Source organism: Hylaeus anthracinus, unplaced genomic scaffold, assembly GCF_026225885.1.
Source record: "Hylaeus anthracinus isolate JK02 unplaced genomic scaffold, UHH_iyHylAnth1.0_haploid 11997, whole genome shotgun sequence".
NCBI lineage: Eukaryota > Metazoa > Arthropoda > Insecta > Hymenoptera > Colletidae > Hylaeus > Hylaeus anthracinus.
In genome coordinates, this window is record NW_026534344.1 from 695,297 (window position 1) to 714,148 (window position 18,852).

Here is an 18,852-nt window from a genome sequence, read left to right on the forward strand (position 1 = left end):
ACAATATATTGCGAGTTAGTTTGAGTTTGAATGTTGTTTAATGATAATGTGGGTGTATTTGTACTAACAAATGTGCTTTAAACTTGACAATTTCTGGGAATTTCTGTTCTAGACTACCGATTGAAATTCAGGCGCGAGTTTGGCGTCACCTACGCCATGATGGGTTCTTAAAATATTTATTTATGATTTTACAGTCTTTCGAAATAATAGAAATAATTACGATGATATCTGAAACCATTAAAAATTCTGGCCCTAAAACTTTCCATTTTTCTTTATGTTTTATATTAAGCTAGGATGATTATTAATTGGTAGTAAGTAAAAGTAGGAAATTATACAAGTTTTCAGTGTTTGTTAAGCTTTGCATGAGTCTTTATTGTTCAGGTACTCATTTGGTGTCAATCGCATAATAAAATAATCTTAACATTAAATTACAATATAGCTACAAGTATTTAATGTAAAATTAAGAATTTATTATGAGATTCTTTATTTAGTTTCCCACTCAATACTTTTAATTGGTATCATAATTCTCAGTTAAAATACAATTGATTTATTTATGACTTACAATAATGGCTATAACAAGTTTTTTGTGCTCATAAAATAGAGCAATTAGTTTATAAATGTATAATAATACATGTCCCTGTACAGCATAAATCAATGCGTGATGATAACGTGATGAAATTACATTACAATGATCATTTATTAATGTATATGGATTTTTTTATATGATACTACAGCTTTAACTATCATCGTAAAATCTAACAAAACATAAGAACATTGTGAGGTATATTTGTAATTGTAATAACATTTTCTAAATTATCGCGGTATAAAAGAAATGAACGTTAGTGTACAAATGCTTTATAAAATTACATAGTATGCACACATAAAATGCATACTAAAGATTACTAACGCCCGCGTCTCGCAAATAATTCTACAAATTGTCAATGTAATATTCATTCTATTTCTATAATGATTATGCATTCGAATGATAATGGCAACATGTTCCAAATTTATATGCATATAAAATTACAAAAAGATACGTATTTACAATGATGGAGTAGTTTTCTATAACTAAATATCTTCAGTCGTTGTGTATTGTTTGTTTTAAATATTTATCTGTATTATTTAACCTTCCTGAACTCTAGTAACCCCTTCGCTACATAAATATTCACGATGGTCTAGGAGGTGACGAACATTATCTGAATCTAAGAACTGCATAGAGAGGTATGATATGGCTGATGCTAATTACGGAAAGATGATCGAATCTCGTGTTCAATGATCAGTGAAACCTCCAAGTTCAGAAAGGTTAAAAACTAAATAAATTTAAACAATAGACAAGTTAGATGAGTCACTCTTATAAAATAAATATTTTTGGCATTGCACCACATACCAACAGCTATCGCCACTCGTTTGAAAGTACACATATGTACTGATACAAATTTCAAGATTGAAATTAATTAATCAGGAATATCCCACATATCTGAAAGAGATCTGACAATATTCAGAAATAGCACATCTTACCTAAAGTGTATCGTCTCTTGTTTGAAAGATTTTTGTTCTTTCGTCTCAACTATACCCGTTTTAAGTAAAATTTGACTATTTGTAAATATTGAAACATACAAGAACCGCCTATTAAGCAATGATTTCTGAGGTTCCACTTTGAATAAGTTTAATCCTGAAGATCTTGTGTCAGTCCTTCTGCGCCTCGTTATACAGTGGTACATTGTGATTTATTAATAAGATTATTCTGTATCAATTCTTCCGGCGAAAATTTATGCTTCGCGATGCCATTTAATTCAGCTACTTTTTTAGAGCCATTTTCTTCGCCATTTATTTTATTCTCATCGTGCATAAATATTTTCAAGCTATCCGCTGGTGGAGTGCTTGCCGCGGGTGGCGTCTCAGGGCCACCAACGGGATAAATAAGTTCTTTCTTTTCATCGTTGATTCGAATACTCGGTTGATGCTCCTCAAAAATGTTCCTTTTAACTGTATTATTTGCAAATTTTGGGGAGTGTGGTAGCGCGTATCGCAATTTATCCCAGAACCACGGGTCCCCCCACTTCACATATGTGTTCATGCTCAAGTATGCCTTAAGTTCTGGATCCAAGTCATCTGTGGAACCTATCTCACCGTATATAATTAGAATAACTCTTGCTCTGCCTTCGTTGAGTGCCTGACAGTGGGCGGCTCTGAATTCCATTCGTCCCCAAACACTTTCTAAAAAGTTTGGCGACAAAATTACTATAGTTCTCCTCGAATCGTCGACGGAACGAGCGATTTGCGTTGGTATCCACTCCCCAGCTATCCAGTCACGGAAATGGAGACACAATTTAAATGGTCTCGGGCCATTTTCCAATTTCGATACCAATTCATTCACAACAAAGTCTTCGTCTTTGTGCGAGTAACTTATGAACGCGTCGTACAATTTATCCTTATCTAATTCGTCTTCGGTTATCAACCATAAGCAAAGTTGATGCGCGTACAACCACACTTTAATTTCTCGTTGGTATCTATAGTACAATGCTGCTAACAGACCAATGATCAATCCCGTGAACGCTATTGCCAGACTGATTCCTATGATCATCGCGATGTCTGCTGGACAAAAATCTGTTGCTGTCATCTTTAACATTGGAATGGTCATATCCTTGCAAGTGATCATCGAGGGAACGGAAATTTTCGCGACTCTGGTTTGAACGAAGTTTAAAAAGTCTCTGTCGTCGCAATTGCATGTCCACGGATTTTCATGTAGCGTAAGCATTTTTAAGTTAGTAGAATTCTTCATAAAGTGCAAAACGTTGGAATCTATTTTGCTGATGTTATTTTTATGCAGTTCCAAGACCTGAAACATTGAAAATAAATATCGTTAGATTTAGCTAGTTGAATCGTTGGTAATTTCAGAATAATTTTATTCACCTCTATACTCGATGGCAATTCGTCCAATGTTATGTTAGATATACCAGTGTTCGATAAGAGCAGTTTAGAAACAGAAACATTTGTCAGACCAATGTCTGTCAGAGGCAACATTTTGTTCAATTTATTTCCAGTCATGTTTAATTCGACTTGATAAGAAGGTAAAGTTCTAATATTACGCGGTACACTTGTTAGATTTTTGTAGGAACAGTCGATCAAGAATGTTTTGTCGTACGGTTTCTTCCAACACGTGCAATGTTTTGGACAGGGTTCAACTACTTGGCACTTGAATGATTGTAACTTCAAGTCTGTCATGGTTATACTTTCAATCCATTCTGGACTTTTGCATCTCAAGTCGCCTGGTATTATGTGGAAGTAGTTTTGTACGTTGGGATGCATTTCTCCGTTCAAATAACGAAGGAAATCGTACAAATCGCAATCGCAAACTATGGGATTATCTTCGATTAGTATTATTACGTCGCGCTGGCTGCTTTGATAACCAGCTATCGTTTCAGCATCTTTCAGATTGATGTGTCGTATGTTGTTATGTGTTAGATCCACTTTAATATTTTTGGAAATAAACTGCAGATCTAAAGTCTGAAATGTTTTACATAAATCATTATATATATAATAAACGTTAATTATTCAGTTATTAATGAATGTTTTTTACAAGTACTTACCGATATGTTAGATATCTGGTTGTAACTGAGATCCAACAGTCTCAAATTCGAGGTGTTTAAAATCCAATCTCCGAATATTTCAGAGATTTCGTTTCGCGCTAGATGCAATTCTTCTAGATCGGTACAAGTCTGGAACGGCGATATCCTTCCGAATTCGTGACGACGAGATGACAACGGATTGCTAAACGAGAGCTGATTGTCAGAAAATATCGCAATTCGTAGGCTCTCGAGAGAATTAAAGCTAGTGTCTTCTATTATCTTCAACTTGTTCCCCTTCATATCTAATACTTGTAGCGATTTTAAACGTCTGAAAAGCTTCCTGCAACGATTGAAACAATTTGTTAGGAAAATATCGATACTAGGGATACTGAGAATAGAATTCTCCAAGGTAAGCTATCAATGGGCGTACCTAGATATCGAAGTGATGTGATTTTGAGACAAATTCAACCTGATCAAATTCGGAGTGTCCAAGAAAATGTCGTCAGGGAGTGACGTTAGCTCGTTGTACCAAAGGTCCAGCAGGGATAGCTCGTGCAAGCCTCTGAAAATGTCCTTTGGAAGCGACGTCAGATAATTCCTCTCCAAACTGATATTCTTCAACGAATGACAGCCCCAAAACAGATTCTCTGGCAGCGTGACATGTCCACTGCTCCTAAGCTGCACCGCTTCCAGGTATGTCAGATTGGCGAACAATCCTTCAGGCAAAGTCGTCATGTTTTTCTTGTTACCATAAAGAAGCACGGTTCTCAGCTTAGTGTTGTGTCTCAGCAAACCCACTGGCAACGACGTAAAGTTGTTCCCAAACAAATTCAACACCTCCAAATTCTCAAGCTTCTCAAAAATATTTTCTGGCAAGGTGAGCAAATCGTTAGAATTGAGATCCAAAGATTTCAAGGACACGAGCTTGTCGAAGACGCCTGGTTGAATCTCCGTGAACATGTTCTGCCACAAGTTCAGCAATTGCAGATTTGCCAAGTCGTCGAACACACCTGGCTCGAAGCTAGTCATTCTATTGCGACCCAGCTCGAGGATCTTCAAGTTCGGTACGTTCTTGAAGACGCCCAGAGGCAAACGCACGTTGTTATCCCTCAGATCGAGCCAAATGAGCTTGGGAACATCGGCGAACAGGTCGTTGTTGATGTTGGCGATGTTGTTCGTCGATAGAACCAGACTCTTCAACTCTGGGAACCCGCCCAGGTGCTTTCTGGTCAGGTTCGTGTTCAAGCTATCAAACTTTTGGAATACCAGCCTCGTCACGTTCTCCGCGCCAAGTTTGCGCATGATTTCGCCTAGGCTGGAATTCGTTGGCAAATCGCACATCCGGAAATGTGTGGATTCTATGTTGTGCGCGGGGAACAAGTTGGTCAAGTGGAAGTCTGACCACTCGGGGCTGTTCTGACATTGTATCTAAACAAATGATAATGTTCTTTTCGTATATAAAAGAAGATTTTTTTTCGCTCTGGTTTAGGGTGAGAAGACCGTTGGCTGTGTTATTGTAAGCAACGAGGAAAAATCAGGGTTTTTTTTAATAGTCGCTAGTATTAAACTATACAGTATGTAGCGTTGTCAGAGTTAAAATTAGTTAGACACACATTTTATTTCTCAAAACAGGAAAATCATCGTCTCTAACAGTTTAATCAACGACTGTGGAGATAGTGTTCATAAACCGGGTTAACAGGATTGACACTTTTTATTGATATTATGGATGGTTGAGGTAGTACTTAATTATGTAACAAAGTAGAACGCCTGTATCGTGACTATGTATCATTAAATAGCATCCTGTATACATGTAGTGATATCCACGTGGGAACTGATAGTAGGATAATGACAAGAATCCTTTCTTCTCTTCACATATATTTTCCATTTTAATTCTGAAGAAATGCATTTACATTGCATTTATAAGAAAGCAGAAAGTGCACAATAAATTAATATTTTCTGTACATAAGATAACAGTACGTTGAAACGTAATATTATGCATTCAAATGATGATGGACAGTAAACATTCAGGCCCGATTAGATATGGTAGTTATGGTAAATATTGTTACCAAGAAAATATATTTGGCGCTTTTCTGGGAAACCATTACGGCAATCTTTTCCATGTAAACGATTAGCACATTATGTAAAGAGAAGAGAAAGTTCGTGCTCGTAAGGCCGAAGGAAATTTAGAATCGAAGGGTACGCCTGTAAGAACGTTTCATAATTTTAATATGAATGCTTATTATTATACTTTTTCGATAAAATCACAGTACCTAGACAGGATTCGTATCTACATGTATAATAAAAAAAAAAGGTGGAATTTTTTATTCTACTAACTTCCTATCAATTTTTTTTCTTATTCGTTTGGAGAACCACAGTAGGTGTCTATACCGTTTTATTGGCCGTGGGGATCTACAGATTCGCTTTAAAAAGCATGAATGAGTCACCCGTGCTCACCTGAATAAATTTGTACGCGTCAACATTCACGATGAAGGCTGAATTATTCCCAATCGGACACTGTATCACAGTATCGCTGTATTGGCCACCATAACAGCGACACGATTGTTCTGGGCATCGAATCTCGAAACCATTGCCCATCAAGATGATTATTGACAAAATTATCCACCATTGACCGACCATTCTGCAGGCCATCGTGTGTACTCGTTCGCTGCAATGGAAAATTCATTTATGCGCATAATATGTTGGCTTGGTCCATACATTTACGCTTAACACTTTGGACAGATAACATCGCGTTGAACTATGAAAATTACTGCAAAAGTGATTGGCATGTGAATTGTGAAATTCAAAAATTAGCAGATTTAAAAAATGGTGGAAAATATATTGTAGATTAATTTTTATGAAATATTTGTAAGGAAGAAATTTCACAAATTCATGAAGCAATCCAGTGTGTTAGAAGTCACGTGCTTTGTTGCTCGCGCGTAAAATTAGACGAAAAAGAAAAAGTGAATCGGAAACAGCATCGTAAACAGAAAATTAAGTTTCCAAAATTTCACAACGTTTTAATCGTTTGATTGTCAGCCCTTGCACCCCTCACCAAAGAAAAAAGAAATTTATAAAGATTTCGAACAACGGAAAAAGAAGGTTGTCGTCGTCTAGGAGCTTCGGAAGCTTGTATGCGTAATCGAACTGTATAAATAAAAAAAATCCCGCGTTCCATTCAATAGAATGTCGAATGATCATGCACCTCACGCATCAAATCCCTTCGTAATTCTATTCTGCACGATCCGGGCTAACGACCTGTACCGCTGTACTCGCATTTGCTTCAAACGAGACACGCCTTTTTCTGCGTGGCATCGCGAGATGCGTAATGCATACGGGCGTGCATGCGAACGAGCTTTCCCAGAGGTCGAACGTGAAACGCAAAAATAATCGATTTTAGACAACGGAGTTACGCAATTACGGTGCCAATTAAGGTGACGTTAGTTCAGAAACAAATTTATGCGTAGGGTAGTAAGTGTAATTAGAGGTACTCAAAAACTTGCGTTGCAAACTGAACAATTAGTCTCCTTGTGGAACTTAACTGTAACGAAAATTTAAACGTTATCTTCGGTTAGTTTCTGAGAAAAGAAACCCCCGTAAAGGATTTTCCAAAGTCTCTTTAGTATCGGGCAACATCTACTGTCTCATGTTGTGGTCCAGCAGAATTTGGGAACCACATGAACTTTATACTAGAGTTATCTACAGATTATTTTATCTTTCGGATGTACTTCCCGACATGTCAAATAATAAACATTTTCATGTCGCCGAGCCTTCTGTTCGTGTGTTGAAAGTACGGGTGTATATCTTTTAAAGTGTTTGGGTTTTTTCGTGCTTTGCTAATTAGCCATCGACCGTAGTTCCAGAGATGGAGTAAATTTTCAAAGTTCAACAATGCTATCTTACCATATCTTTATAACTCTGTGTTCAACGTAAAGCTTTGTGCATTAAAGGGTTAATGTCTTATAATCTAAGTAAAATTCTCAATCAAAGTGCTTCACTAACGCGAAAGTACCCTATCGCATTGAGAACTATCGTGCAATAGATAAACTTCCGAACAGTTTCAAACATAACGACATTTTTAAGTACTTAAATTTCCTTTAATGGCCTAGTTTTGTGAATTTTAAGTACCCTGCTAACTATTCTTTAGAAGCATACACTAATAGCACTAAGAGCACTAATATTTGTTCGCTACACGTGTATAGCGCACTTATAGATTACTCCAATAACAGATATACTTTAAAATCGCAGAACTATTTACCATTACACTGCCTTCTGCAAACTACGCTACGAAATGTGATACGTCGAAACATAACTAAGCTATGACCTTTAGATTATGGTATTTATGATCAGCATTCGCAATTGCTAACACTGTGTAAATACGATTAGATAGAACAGACACAGTATGACATAAATGTCACGCAAAACACTAACTAAGATAATGTTTTGCAATTACCAGTGAAGTATTTCAACAAAAAATTCGACAATATTTAGATCCTTTTGTGAATTTAATTAAAGACAGGTTCTCCAAAAGAGACTTTAATGTAAAGCAAAATCTTGGAGTCCCTTATAGAAAACTCTTTGCAATAAAAAAATGTTGAATATACTGCTTGAAATGACCAATAGTCAACGTAATATAATACTTTTTTATACCAAAAATCAATTAATAAATATCTTCCGTGGAAAATACGATCTTCGTTTTTTGCATCACGTAGGAAACTACAATTAGTCATGTGAATAATTATGAACGGTACTGTACTTGGATGATCTCCTGTCGTCACAAATAGATAAGCCGATGGAATGAATCTAAATCTAAACATTGCAAAGTAGCAAGTCACGCAAACACATAGAAAATCCTCGAGTCCCTCTGGAATGAAATTCTGCATTTTATTAAAAGGGACTCTGACTCTGTTAGTCTTGTGTTTCTGTTAGCTGATACAAATTAAAAAGTAAAAATGATACAGGTAGTAATTAGAATACAAATTTATTTCAGATAACAAATTCCAGAAAGTATACAGACAAATTTGCGACATAATGACCATCATTTGACATTTCCTTTATCGTGTTTACATCAATTGAGCGGTTAAGCCGTGACAGTGACTGATTTCGAAGTGTTCGATTCAATAGCTACGTAAACCTTTGCAATGATAACTTCGTAATAATTCAGTAGGGTAATTGCTGCGCGAAATTACACATGCTACAGGTTCGTTCGCTTCGAACAGTGACGTAGCGACGATGTCGATTTAGCAAGCAACCAAGGACAGTTGGCGTTCTCTTTGCTTTTTACAGGATCTTCCGTGAAACCTGTTGTCGTTAGCTTACATCTAGACGCGTAGCGAAAAGAAAAATTAAAACCAAGCCAAACGGATGTTTTCTGGTCTCACGCTCGGAATCGAAGAGACTTGAGATTCGAAAGGATGTTTTAAAATATCGATACCCATCCATCTTTCATCCGTGAATTTTTAAATAAGCGAATCAAAGTACCCTAAACGACACCTATTTATTTTAATTTATCATTTCTTATTGAACACTTCATTTAAGAATCTGAGAACTCGACACTGTTGATACACGTGCCGATTTCTGCTCATGTAACGCGTATGTTTTGTACATATCAGCATTATTCGAAACGGTCGATCTCTCTGCGCAGTCATAAGATTAATTTCTCCTCGATACGTGTTCTCAGTTCACCGACGGGGGGTTTATCAGCGCGAAAACTATCATTTCTGTGGTGAAAAATAACAATTACTCTGTCCACTGGTACACGTCGAACGAGTAATTAACAATATTTCTACTCTTATCCGACGATACTCATTTCCATTGGTGAAGAGGTGGCGTCTCGAATGATCCATCGTCGAATTATAAATAACTGAAACGAATTAAAATCGAACGATGCCAGATATCGTTGAAGAGAGCGATATCGATTACGATCGCGGTTCCCCATTACTCTAGTTATCAGTGAAATTCCAATAATAAACATCTTCCTTTTCAAGAGAGTAACGTCTGTTAAAGTTTGGAGTATTATAATCCCAGAAGGTTGACGTCTACTTAATTGGTCCACAATGTAATCCGCGTAAAGTGTTATAATCTAATTGTTCGGGAACTATGAGAGATAATTTTCTTTTTTTTAATTTCCAGCTCGACGCGAGTTACGCGATATGTAAGATATTTCTTCTCTGAACAGGTACATTCCTTCATTTTTTTCCAGTAAAATAACATTGTAGGATTTTGCACAGCTTTAGATAAGGAATTTTATTAATATTTATCTGAAGCATCTTCATTAATGTTTTTTACTTAAGTAAACCTTGTGGAGACGAAACAAATGAAAATCAGCTCAAAGTTTGATATAATTTAATTAAATATTCTCACAGCTACTCGCGAACAATAATAATCTTTTCTATAATCCTATTGAAAAAATGGAATGCTGACAAATAACTTGACTAGTTCCAATTGCAAATATTCGAATGTCCGTACCAGTTTGATTGTGATAAATAAATAAATAAATAAATAAATAATAATAATAACAATAATCCTTCGCAGAGTCTAAAAGTGAATGGTAACTGCCTGGTTGTTTAGGACAAACAGCGATATCGATAAACAGTACGAAACGTATACGTCGAAGATTGAAAATATTGCAATCTTGATGATTCTCTTCCGCGAAGTACATACCAGCATGATAGCTCCTTTTTTATGATACAGGCAATACAGGTAATAATTACACCTTCTTCGATGGAAGAAATACTTCTTCGAAGATTATAAGCTCGTGTAAAGCATCATAATGCTACAGAGAAAAAATATCAACAAGTAACGGAGACTGTACTATTGTTATCTAACGCACTGCGACATTGTAGTTGGGCGGAAGATAAATAAAAATATGTGCAATCACTTTTAAACGTACTTCCTGAAATATTTATAAAATGAATATCAATTAGGGGTACATTGGTCCCAGAAGGATGAGGATACAACAGAGAAATATAGTACGTAAATATGTTTCGTAAAAAATAGTAACAAAGTCTTAATGAGAAAAGTGAACACTATCGAAAAATAAACTAAGCAAGCAACGATTATCAACCAGGAAAATGATGACTTAAACAATTCTAAATTGTATAATACATAAAAGAACACGATTAAACTTTGTAGTTGTATGTACACTGGCAGATCTATCATACAACGAAAGAAAAATCTGTTCCCAATTATGTACGTCATGCATAAAAAAATGCAATATAAACGAGTCGTGTTGTGGTCCCTTTATCTCTCATGTATACACGTGGTGTTTTCAATGATGTTTCACCAGCGATAGTAGTATGGCGATAAAGAAGGTCCATCCGCGAGAATTATTTGTGTATCATGCAGCAGAAAAAAAATTGCAAGTAGGCACCATGTAAATTCTGTCTTAGAAACCATATTGGGAAGCCGCAGATTAATAAAAAGTAAAGTAAGTAGCAACATTGCCAATGTTTTGCTGGAATTTTGGAATTTACATAAAATGGAGTCGTTCTGTTTGGATTGCGAGAGACTGGTCAAACTGTCAACTTGTCGTTTTAACATTAATTTCATTAGTAATATAAAACTCTCGACAGTTTTATGAAGTTTCGATCGATAATCGTGTAAAGAGTGTGAAAACAATTGCGATAAAACTTGTAAAGTAAAGGCTATAACCGTTTCCTGGAAAACACATCATAGGAAACTTAAACTTGTGCAGCGTGTTCTTCTGCGAAGTAAGAAAATAAATCGAATCTTGTTAAAGAACATAACCTCAAAAGTAATTGGTTGTATATGATCGCAATCTATTTTATCCAGAAGGTCCTATTTTACCATATCAATCGACACGAGTGTCTAACGCCATTGGAGAATTTCGCGCTTTCACTTTTTACGCAAGCAATCTTTACTCTCGTTATTCTCATAGCTCGCGACATCCGTACCCGGTTCAATATGTGCAGATCGATTTTGTCAACCGAAACGATAACCTTCCGAGTCAGAAATAACTTATCGTTATGTTAATATCAAAATAAACTTTTAATATCATTGTTTAACTATTACTATTACTATAGATACTATAGACAGTATAGATATTAGTACAAGTTCTCTTTCGTCGCATTATTCGCGAAACTATTTCTTAAATATTGCCACTACCTCTACCACCAAAAGAATATTTTCCGTTAGTTAATGTTGAGGATTTCACTTACCAGAGTTAACGTAGATCAGTCACGTAGCGATCACTCGTTGACGCTCTTTGTTTTGCTTTTTCTTTTGTTCGACCAAGGTTGCGATCGAGTATACACACTGCGCATTATTTCACAAACGCGTTTCATCCGTCACGGGATCCATCAAATTTTGATCGCGGACCGCGTAATAGTGTAAATTGAGCGAAGTAAGAATGTTGATAGTATCAAACCGGATTGAGATTCATAAACGAGACTCTGTCTCCAGCGGCTCGACACGAACTGACTGAACTGACGGCTCCTCAAGTCCTCACGCTTTCCTATCGCTGCGTGTTAGTCTCACAATCAGTATGACGGAACACAACCACGTGACCGACCATCCAATGAGCGAACCAGGGCTACTACTGTTAGCCCAGATAAACGCATGCTAGTGAAGTGGTGGGGGAAGCACCATTGGAATTTCATTGAAGGAAGGGAATACCGACACAGATTTTTATTCTATCGTGTGAAGACCCCCAACCCCCGATTTACACTGAAAATCGACTTCTCAGACTACATCTTAAATGCTACAGAATACTACTAAACGATCATGCCGCCATAACAAAAATGATTAAATATGAAGTTTGAAAAATATTTGATTAGATAGAACACGACGATATGCCCCCTGAAGATCTACTCTAATTAATACGAATGGTTTTTGTGCAGAAGAAAAATAGTGAGTAATGACGACATCATGTATAGAAAGGGGTTTCTGGTTTTACCTATGGACTTAATTATAGTGAGATAGTACAATCTATCTAACTAAGAAGCAGAGCAGCAAGAGATAGTCTTCCAGACACCAGGTGCTTGACTTTCGAGAGGCCTTTCGAATATTTTAGCCCACACGTGTCCCTTCTCATACTTTTTCTCAAATATTTACCGAGGAAAGTTATGTCAGCTTTCGGTCCTCGACGAAGGACAAAACCCACAAGAATATTCATTTTCCAGGAGGTACTCACCGAAATTCGATATTCGTGTACTCTATGCACCAAATGGTGATTTTGGGAAACACTTAGATCTGAATATTTATACAGTACTTTGCAATGAAGACAAACAAAGTCTTTTCAATCATCTGTTACAAATTGAAAAAAAGGCTGAAAGTTCAAAACATTCCTTCTTGTTTCGCTAACGGAACTAGATGGAAAGACAATACATCGCGATAACATTTGAAGAAAGGTTTTCCTCTTTTCACTTCCGGTGGTCCAGCGACACGAGGGTACACGCAGCGTGCGTTCGAGTGCCCAGATGTGACGAGACGTTTCTGATCCTGAAAAGTTCTGGTCGCCACATGGCCTACAATCACATACTTCCGTGCAGCCGGGTTTTTCCACGGTAGTTCTTTGTCGTGAAAAGTATCCCCATTTGGAACACCGGGACCCCTTGAAAAATCTCTCGAGATAATTTCATAAGGGTAAGCAGATGTCTAGCGAGGTGCTGTATTACTATTTCCGTTTCCGCTCCTTTCGCTACCGTTTGCCACGTGCCCTGGCACGAGAAATCATTCTTTTTGTTCGTTAACCCTTCGATTGTAAGACGATTTTTGCTGGAGGCTACAAGATGAAACTTTTTTATATTTATAGTTTATTCGTCCGACGTTTAGTTTCAAAAATAATATAATACCATGGTTGTGCATTATAACAAATTTATGAGGAAACGAGTTACTCTGTAATAAATCATTAACGATCGATGTACGATGAACGTTGGTCGTCGGTAGAGCATTGGCATCCTGCAAAACAGGTTCTTATTCTGGGTCTTCCTCGCTGAACTTGTATTATTTGTTGGACTTCCCTTAATTTTCGGAATTTCCGAAGTAAATGAGGATTCGACGCTTAATTAGCTCCCCTGTACCTGTGAGTAAGTTCAACGATAAAGTTTGTGTTTTCCCGCACATAGGCATATGGGGTATTCCATAAGTAGAGGTGAAAGCCAAGGGAGGACTATGATAATACTTCCCAAAGATTTTCTACATAACGGTACATCATAGATGGCACAATTTTTATTGGAATGGACACAGGGGATATTGACAGTATATTTTTCGAATAGATATTTTTCTAAATTTCCTACTTCTTCGAAAAATATTTTTCTTATCTTACTAATCTAGATTTACAGAACGAATATGGAAGGAATTTCTTAGTATTACATCACGTTATAGTAGTATTGAAAACGATATTTTTCACCCTGAATTGTCAAGAGCTTACGTAAGTGTAATACGATTATATCATGACTACTTCGATAAAGATAATTTTGTGATATGTGTTAAATTGAGAAAAATCTCTTGCTTATATAATAGATTAGGGTACTCGAAATTTCCAGTTTCCAAGTTAATTTATTTCAAAATGCTTTCCATGAATTCGCTCTTATGATATGTGGAATAAAAAAATATATAATTTTAGTAACAATTTATAATATATTCATAATATATAGTTCTTTTTGATGTTTTAATTTTTTTCCACTAAAATGAATAGCCATCTGGCAGTGAACAACACGAGTTAATATTAAACCTATAATCAGCACCATCTAACAGCAAAACGTTCAAGTTCTTACCCTAGTATTTTAAAAGCAACCATTACCTGATGTCGGTATTGCAGATTCACGTAGATACCAATTATGCCTGATGACAATTCTTACTAGAAATAAACAATTGTTTTTTTTGTCTCATAACTTTGTTATTATCGAATTTTATAATACCACGTGTTACTAATGTTAATCAATGAATGACGACTTTTGGAACGCAAGGGCAGAGATACTAATGAAGTGAGAAATTCGACATCACTGATTGGTTAATATCCTATCTGGTTATCATTGAAAGTTCATGTTGCTTTCTTATCTGCAGCCAATAGGCTTCTCAATTGTTAATGTTATTTTTCACCTGTCATATGTTTGAAGATATAACCAACTTCAACTATTTGTTACTTTAATCAAATTCATATCTACGAAGATAAAGCGGTTTTTGTTGTCAATTTCGTGTAGGTATCATCGAACAACAATCGTTTATTTTCGTCTACATTCAACAACTAACGATATTGTTATGCATATTACTACATTAAATATTTACAATGTGATTAATCCACGGTCGAACAAAGAAAAGAAATGTTCGAGTTAAACATTTTAATATCCTTTTATTGCCTCGCAACTGTTGCTGTTTTCGTGGTATGTAATGCCTTTTATTTATCAATGTCTTCGTTTAAACATATTACAATTATTTACTTTTTAAACAGGACACATCAGTAGTACACAACAATTCTTTTTGCGTAATTAAAGATCCTGTTTTTCAAGTTTTCAATTACAATTTCACCAGTCTTTCGGATCCTACAAAAGATACTATTTTAAATGATGATTATTTAAATGAAACTGTGAGAATGCAGCTATGTATTCCATTGAAACAAAAATGCAATGGAAAGGATGGTTATGGAATCTGTATGACACGAAACAACACAGAAATAGGAATAGGTTCTTTTTATATTTCTTAAAAGCACTAATTGGAGCACTAATTCTTTTATTTAACAGAATCATTAAAATTTATTGCATTATAGGAAAGATACCTCCAAAAGTGAATGTAAAAAATGGGAGAATACTATTTGTATTTACAGGGGATAATTGTACACAAACAGAGAACTATACTGTAAATATTATTATGAAATGTGATTACGAAGCTGGAAATAATCCTCATCATGAATTAATTTCTCATGTAACTATACTAAAAAAATATAATATTATAGCATTCATTTTAAAAATAAATAAATGTTTTAATTTTTGTGTCATTACTAATACTTCAGACAGAGGACCAATGTCAATTATATAAAGTCTGGAAGACTGCTCTTGCTTGTGCTCCTCCAACTGTACAAAATTGTACAGTAATAGATAATGGATTCCATTATGATTTATCTCCTTTAACAAGATATTCAGAAAATTATGTTATTCGTGTGGGTACTGAGTTGTTGCCAAAAATTATATTAAACATTTGCCACTCCGTGATATTTGAATATAATGCCTTGTGTCAAATGCGTTCAGGAGCTTGCTTACAAAAAAATACTGATTCATCAAAACTTGGGTATGAATATTCTATCTTAAAAATATATTTGCAGTGTTTTATTATTGACAAATGAGTTTTTTATTGACAACATATTATTATAGATATACAAATTTGGGCGATGTAACACACCCACCATTTATGGAAAATGGTAGATTAAAACTTGAATATCAAGATGGAGATATGTGCACAATGAAAAATATTTCTGTACCACACATTAAAACCACCATTTATTTTATGTGTGATTTCAATGCTGTGGTAAGTTTTGGCTTACAATCTATTATATTTAATGGTTGCATTTCCTGTAAATGTTTATTTCACATTTAACAGGATACAATTCCAGAGTACATTGGGGGGAGTGAAGAGTGCCATTACCAAATAATATGGAAAACAGCAGCAGCTTGTAGCATAGAATCTTTGCGTAATCATAGTGTAATAACTGCTGGCAAATGTACAGTAACTAATCCTCTTACAAATTTTACGTAAGATTAATTTTAATTTTTGTATACATGGATCATTCGCGAAATATACATTGAAAAATTTATAATAAATTATATATTATAGATATAATTTGCAATCTTTAACTCACGCTGACTATGACGTCACCGCTCAAAATGGTATACAGTATAAATTTGGAGTATGTAAATCGCTTGATGACATGAAATGTTCCTCTGAAACAGGTTACTTGATGAATGTTTTATATATCTCTTGTTTAATTTGCATACCAATAATTCAACTAGTTTATTTTTAAACATAGGAGTTTGCCTTACCAAAAATAGTACATCTATAGGAAAATTTAACACAAATTTAATGTGGCAAGAGGGTGGACCATATTTAAACTATACAGATGGGGATTTATGTAAAAATGGGCGTCATCGTTATACAGTTATTGCGTTCGTATGCGGAGCAGAAGGAGCTTCCAATAAACCACTTGTCATGGAACAAAGTCCTTGCCAATTAATTATACATTGGAGCACCAATTTAGTCTGCGAAAAAAGGGTCAAATATTATTGAAAATTCTTTTAATTATTTGTATATGTAATCATTACTTTCTGATCGTGTAGTTAATGTTTAAGAAATATAATACAATAAAAATGAAAATTTTTACTTAACAGATAAAATGTGCTACAACTGACAATGAGATAAATTTAAGTTCATTGATCAAATCTACTGGTAATTATATCGTGAAAGTGGACAAAAATACAGAGTTTCATATAAATATATGTCGACCATTAGTATCTGTCCCAGGATTAACATGCGCTCACGGCAGTGCAGTATGCAAAGCATACTTGAATTTGGATAACGAGTACGTAAATGAAGTTGTAAGTAAAAGTGATGTATTATCATTTTTTAAATAATAATAAATAACCAATGTTTATTTTTTAATCAAAGTTGTGCATTTGATTATAGAGTTTAGGGTTTCCAAAAGAAAGTCCGATATTAGACTCAAATCGGGAAACAGTGTTACGTTATATAAGCGGATCACCTTGCCCTGAGAATCCAAATAAATTAATTTCTTCAAACTTCACGTTTCCATGTCGTTACAATGATAAGGTAATGATTAGACTATATTTACGCGTAGCGTAAATTACGTGTATTTACAGCAATTATGATTGCTTTTTTAAGGGATTTCCAGAATTTAAAAGATACGAAAATTGTACTTACGTTTTCGAATGGAAAACGAGTCTAACATGTGGGGCTGTAATGGGAAATTGGGCCTCTCCTTGCATTATAAAAGATCAATTACTTTCACAAGAATGTAACCTGTCTTTGTTACATAAAGATAAAAAAGTATACCGTGTAAGTTGCTAATATTTAATAATCTTAACAATAATTAAAAGTCGCAAAGGGAATATTTATAATGGTGATTTTATAGTTGGAAGTAGAAATAAATAATTGTAAAGCAGTTTCCATTAATGATATTACATAATATCTTATTTTATTAAACAATAACAAATTATTAAATATGCCTGTTAGCATTTTAAAATCGGACATGAAACTACAGGTGAAAAACAAGCAAGGGAAAGAGTATAGTATAAGTATATGTGGTGAAGAAAAGTTCTGCAGTGGTTCTGCTGTGTGCCAAGGCAGCAAAGGTTATGGATCCTTGGCCAATGTAATTTTTGATTATGCCAGAGATCTTATAAAACTTCAGTACTCCAATGGTGATAAATGTGTAAATAGTAAGTAATGCGTATAATACGCGTTGGGTACTTATAAAATAACTTGAAAATTAATCTTTTTTATTTCTTGTTAGATTTCTATACATCTGAAGTGCGATTTATATGTAATAATTCTGTGGGGATTGGCGAACCAAAGTTATTGTGGGTACGTAAGAGTATCCCTGTTTTTATGAAACATTCTTGAACACCTTCTTTAATTTTTAAATGTAGGAATCGCAATGTAGCGTAGAATTCGAATGGCAAACGAGTGTTACTTGCACTTGCAAATCGAGTCCTAGCGATCCTACCACGTCGTCAAACACCCATGGAAACGTTGAAGATTTTTCTTCTAGTCATAGTAAGTATTACAACGACATAGAGACGATGACGATGACGGTCACTATTATCTGTTACAGCTGGCATGGTAGCAGGTATTGTATTGGGAGTCATCGTACTGGTAGCAGCGCTGCTTTATTTTCGAGATCCAGATAAGCGAGCGTGTTTACGTTCCTGCTGGAATCCATTTTCTTCGAGAAGAGGCAGTGGGCGCGTTCAGTATTGCAGAGTAAGTTAAAAAAAATGAGTTTTATTATTATCATACTGCTTTGATATGACGTAATTCAAAAATTGCTGCAGCTCTTTAATAACACAATATACTATAATAGCCTAATTACTCTGGTACATCACTATGGTGATTATCGTTTAAATCGATATACACTTCTTCGACATTTTTTTTTTTTATGATAAATCAATAGTCGTATAAAATTTTAGCAGAAGGGAATAGTTAATTGATATGTTGTGTATCTTAGGTCGACACCACGGAGGAGGCATGTCTTCTTCTCGATGTTGATCCTACACAGTGTCAGACGGACAGTGATGACGATTTGTTGAACGCATAG

At 35.2% G+C, this 18,852-nt stretch overlaps 2 protein-coding genes across 3 annotated transcripts; one reads left to right on the forward strand and one right to left on the reverse strand.

Annotated features, from left to right (window-relative positions):
• Window positions 1-351: 351 nt before the first annotated feature.
• LOC128889513 (protein toll) lies at window positions 352-12,054 on the reverse strand. The gene is made up of 6 exons (XM_054147185.1): window positions 11,747-12,054; window positions 6,024-6,234; window positions 4,000-4,997; window positions 3,591-3,909; window positions 2,914-3,507; window positions 352-2,839 (listed from the first exon to the last, which is right to left on the reverse strand). The coding sequence occupies exons 2-6, from the start codon at window positions 6,216-6,218 to the stop codon at window positions 1,706-1,708; spliced, it is 3,240 nt and encodes a 1,079-aa protein (XP_054003160.1). The 5' UTR covers window positions 6,219-6,234; window positions 11,747-12,054; the 3' UTR covers window positions 352-1,705.
• A 2,327-nt stretch (window positions 12,055-14,381) lies between these two features.
• LOC128889515 (cation-independent mannose-6-phosphate receptor) lies at window positions 14,382-18,852 on the forward strand. 2 transcript variants are annotated; one of them, XM_054147197.1, is made up of 17 exons: window positions 14,382-14,515; window positions 14,732-14,911; window positions 14,980-15,211; window positions 15,295-15,449; window positions 15,538-15,812; window positions 15,896-16,049; window positions 16,122-16,273; window positions 16,356-16,471; window positions 16,549-16,790; window positions 16,907-17,113; window positions 17,202-17,345; window positions 17,418-17,591; window positions 17,797-17,974; window positions 18,049-18,119; window positions 18,185-18,311; window positions 18,370-18,518; window positions 18,763-18,852. In XM_054147197.1, the coding sequence occupies exons 2-17, from the start codon at window positions 14,852-14,854 to the stop codon at window positions 18,850-18,852; spliced, it is 2,526 nt and encodes an 841-aa protein (XP_054003172.1). In that variant the 5' UTR covers window positions 14,382-14,515; window positions 14,732-14,851. The 2 variants fall into 2 exon arrangements, with proteins under 2 accessions (XP_054003172.1, XP_054003171.1); XM_054147196.1 differs by having other exon boundaries at window positions 14,423-14,540.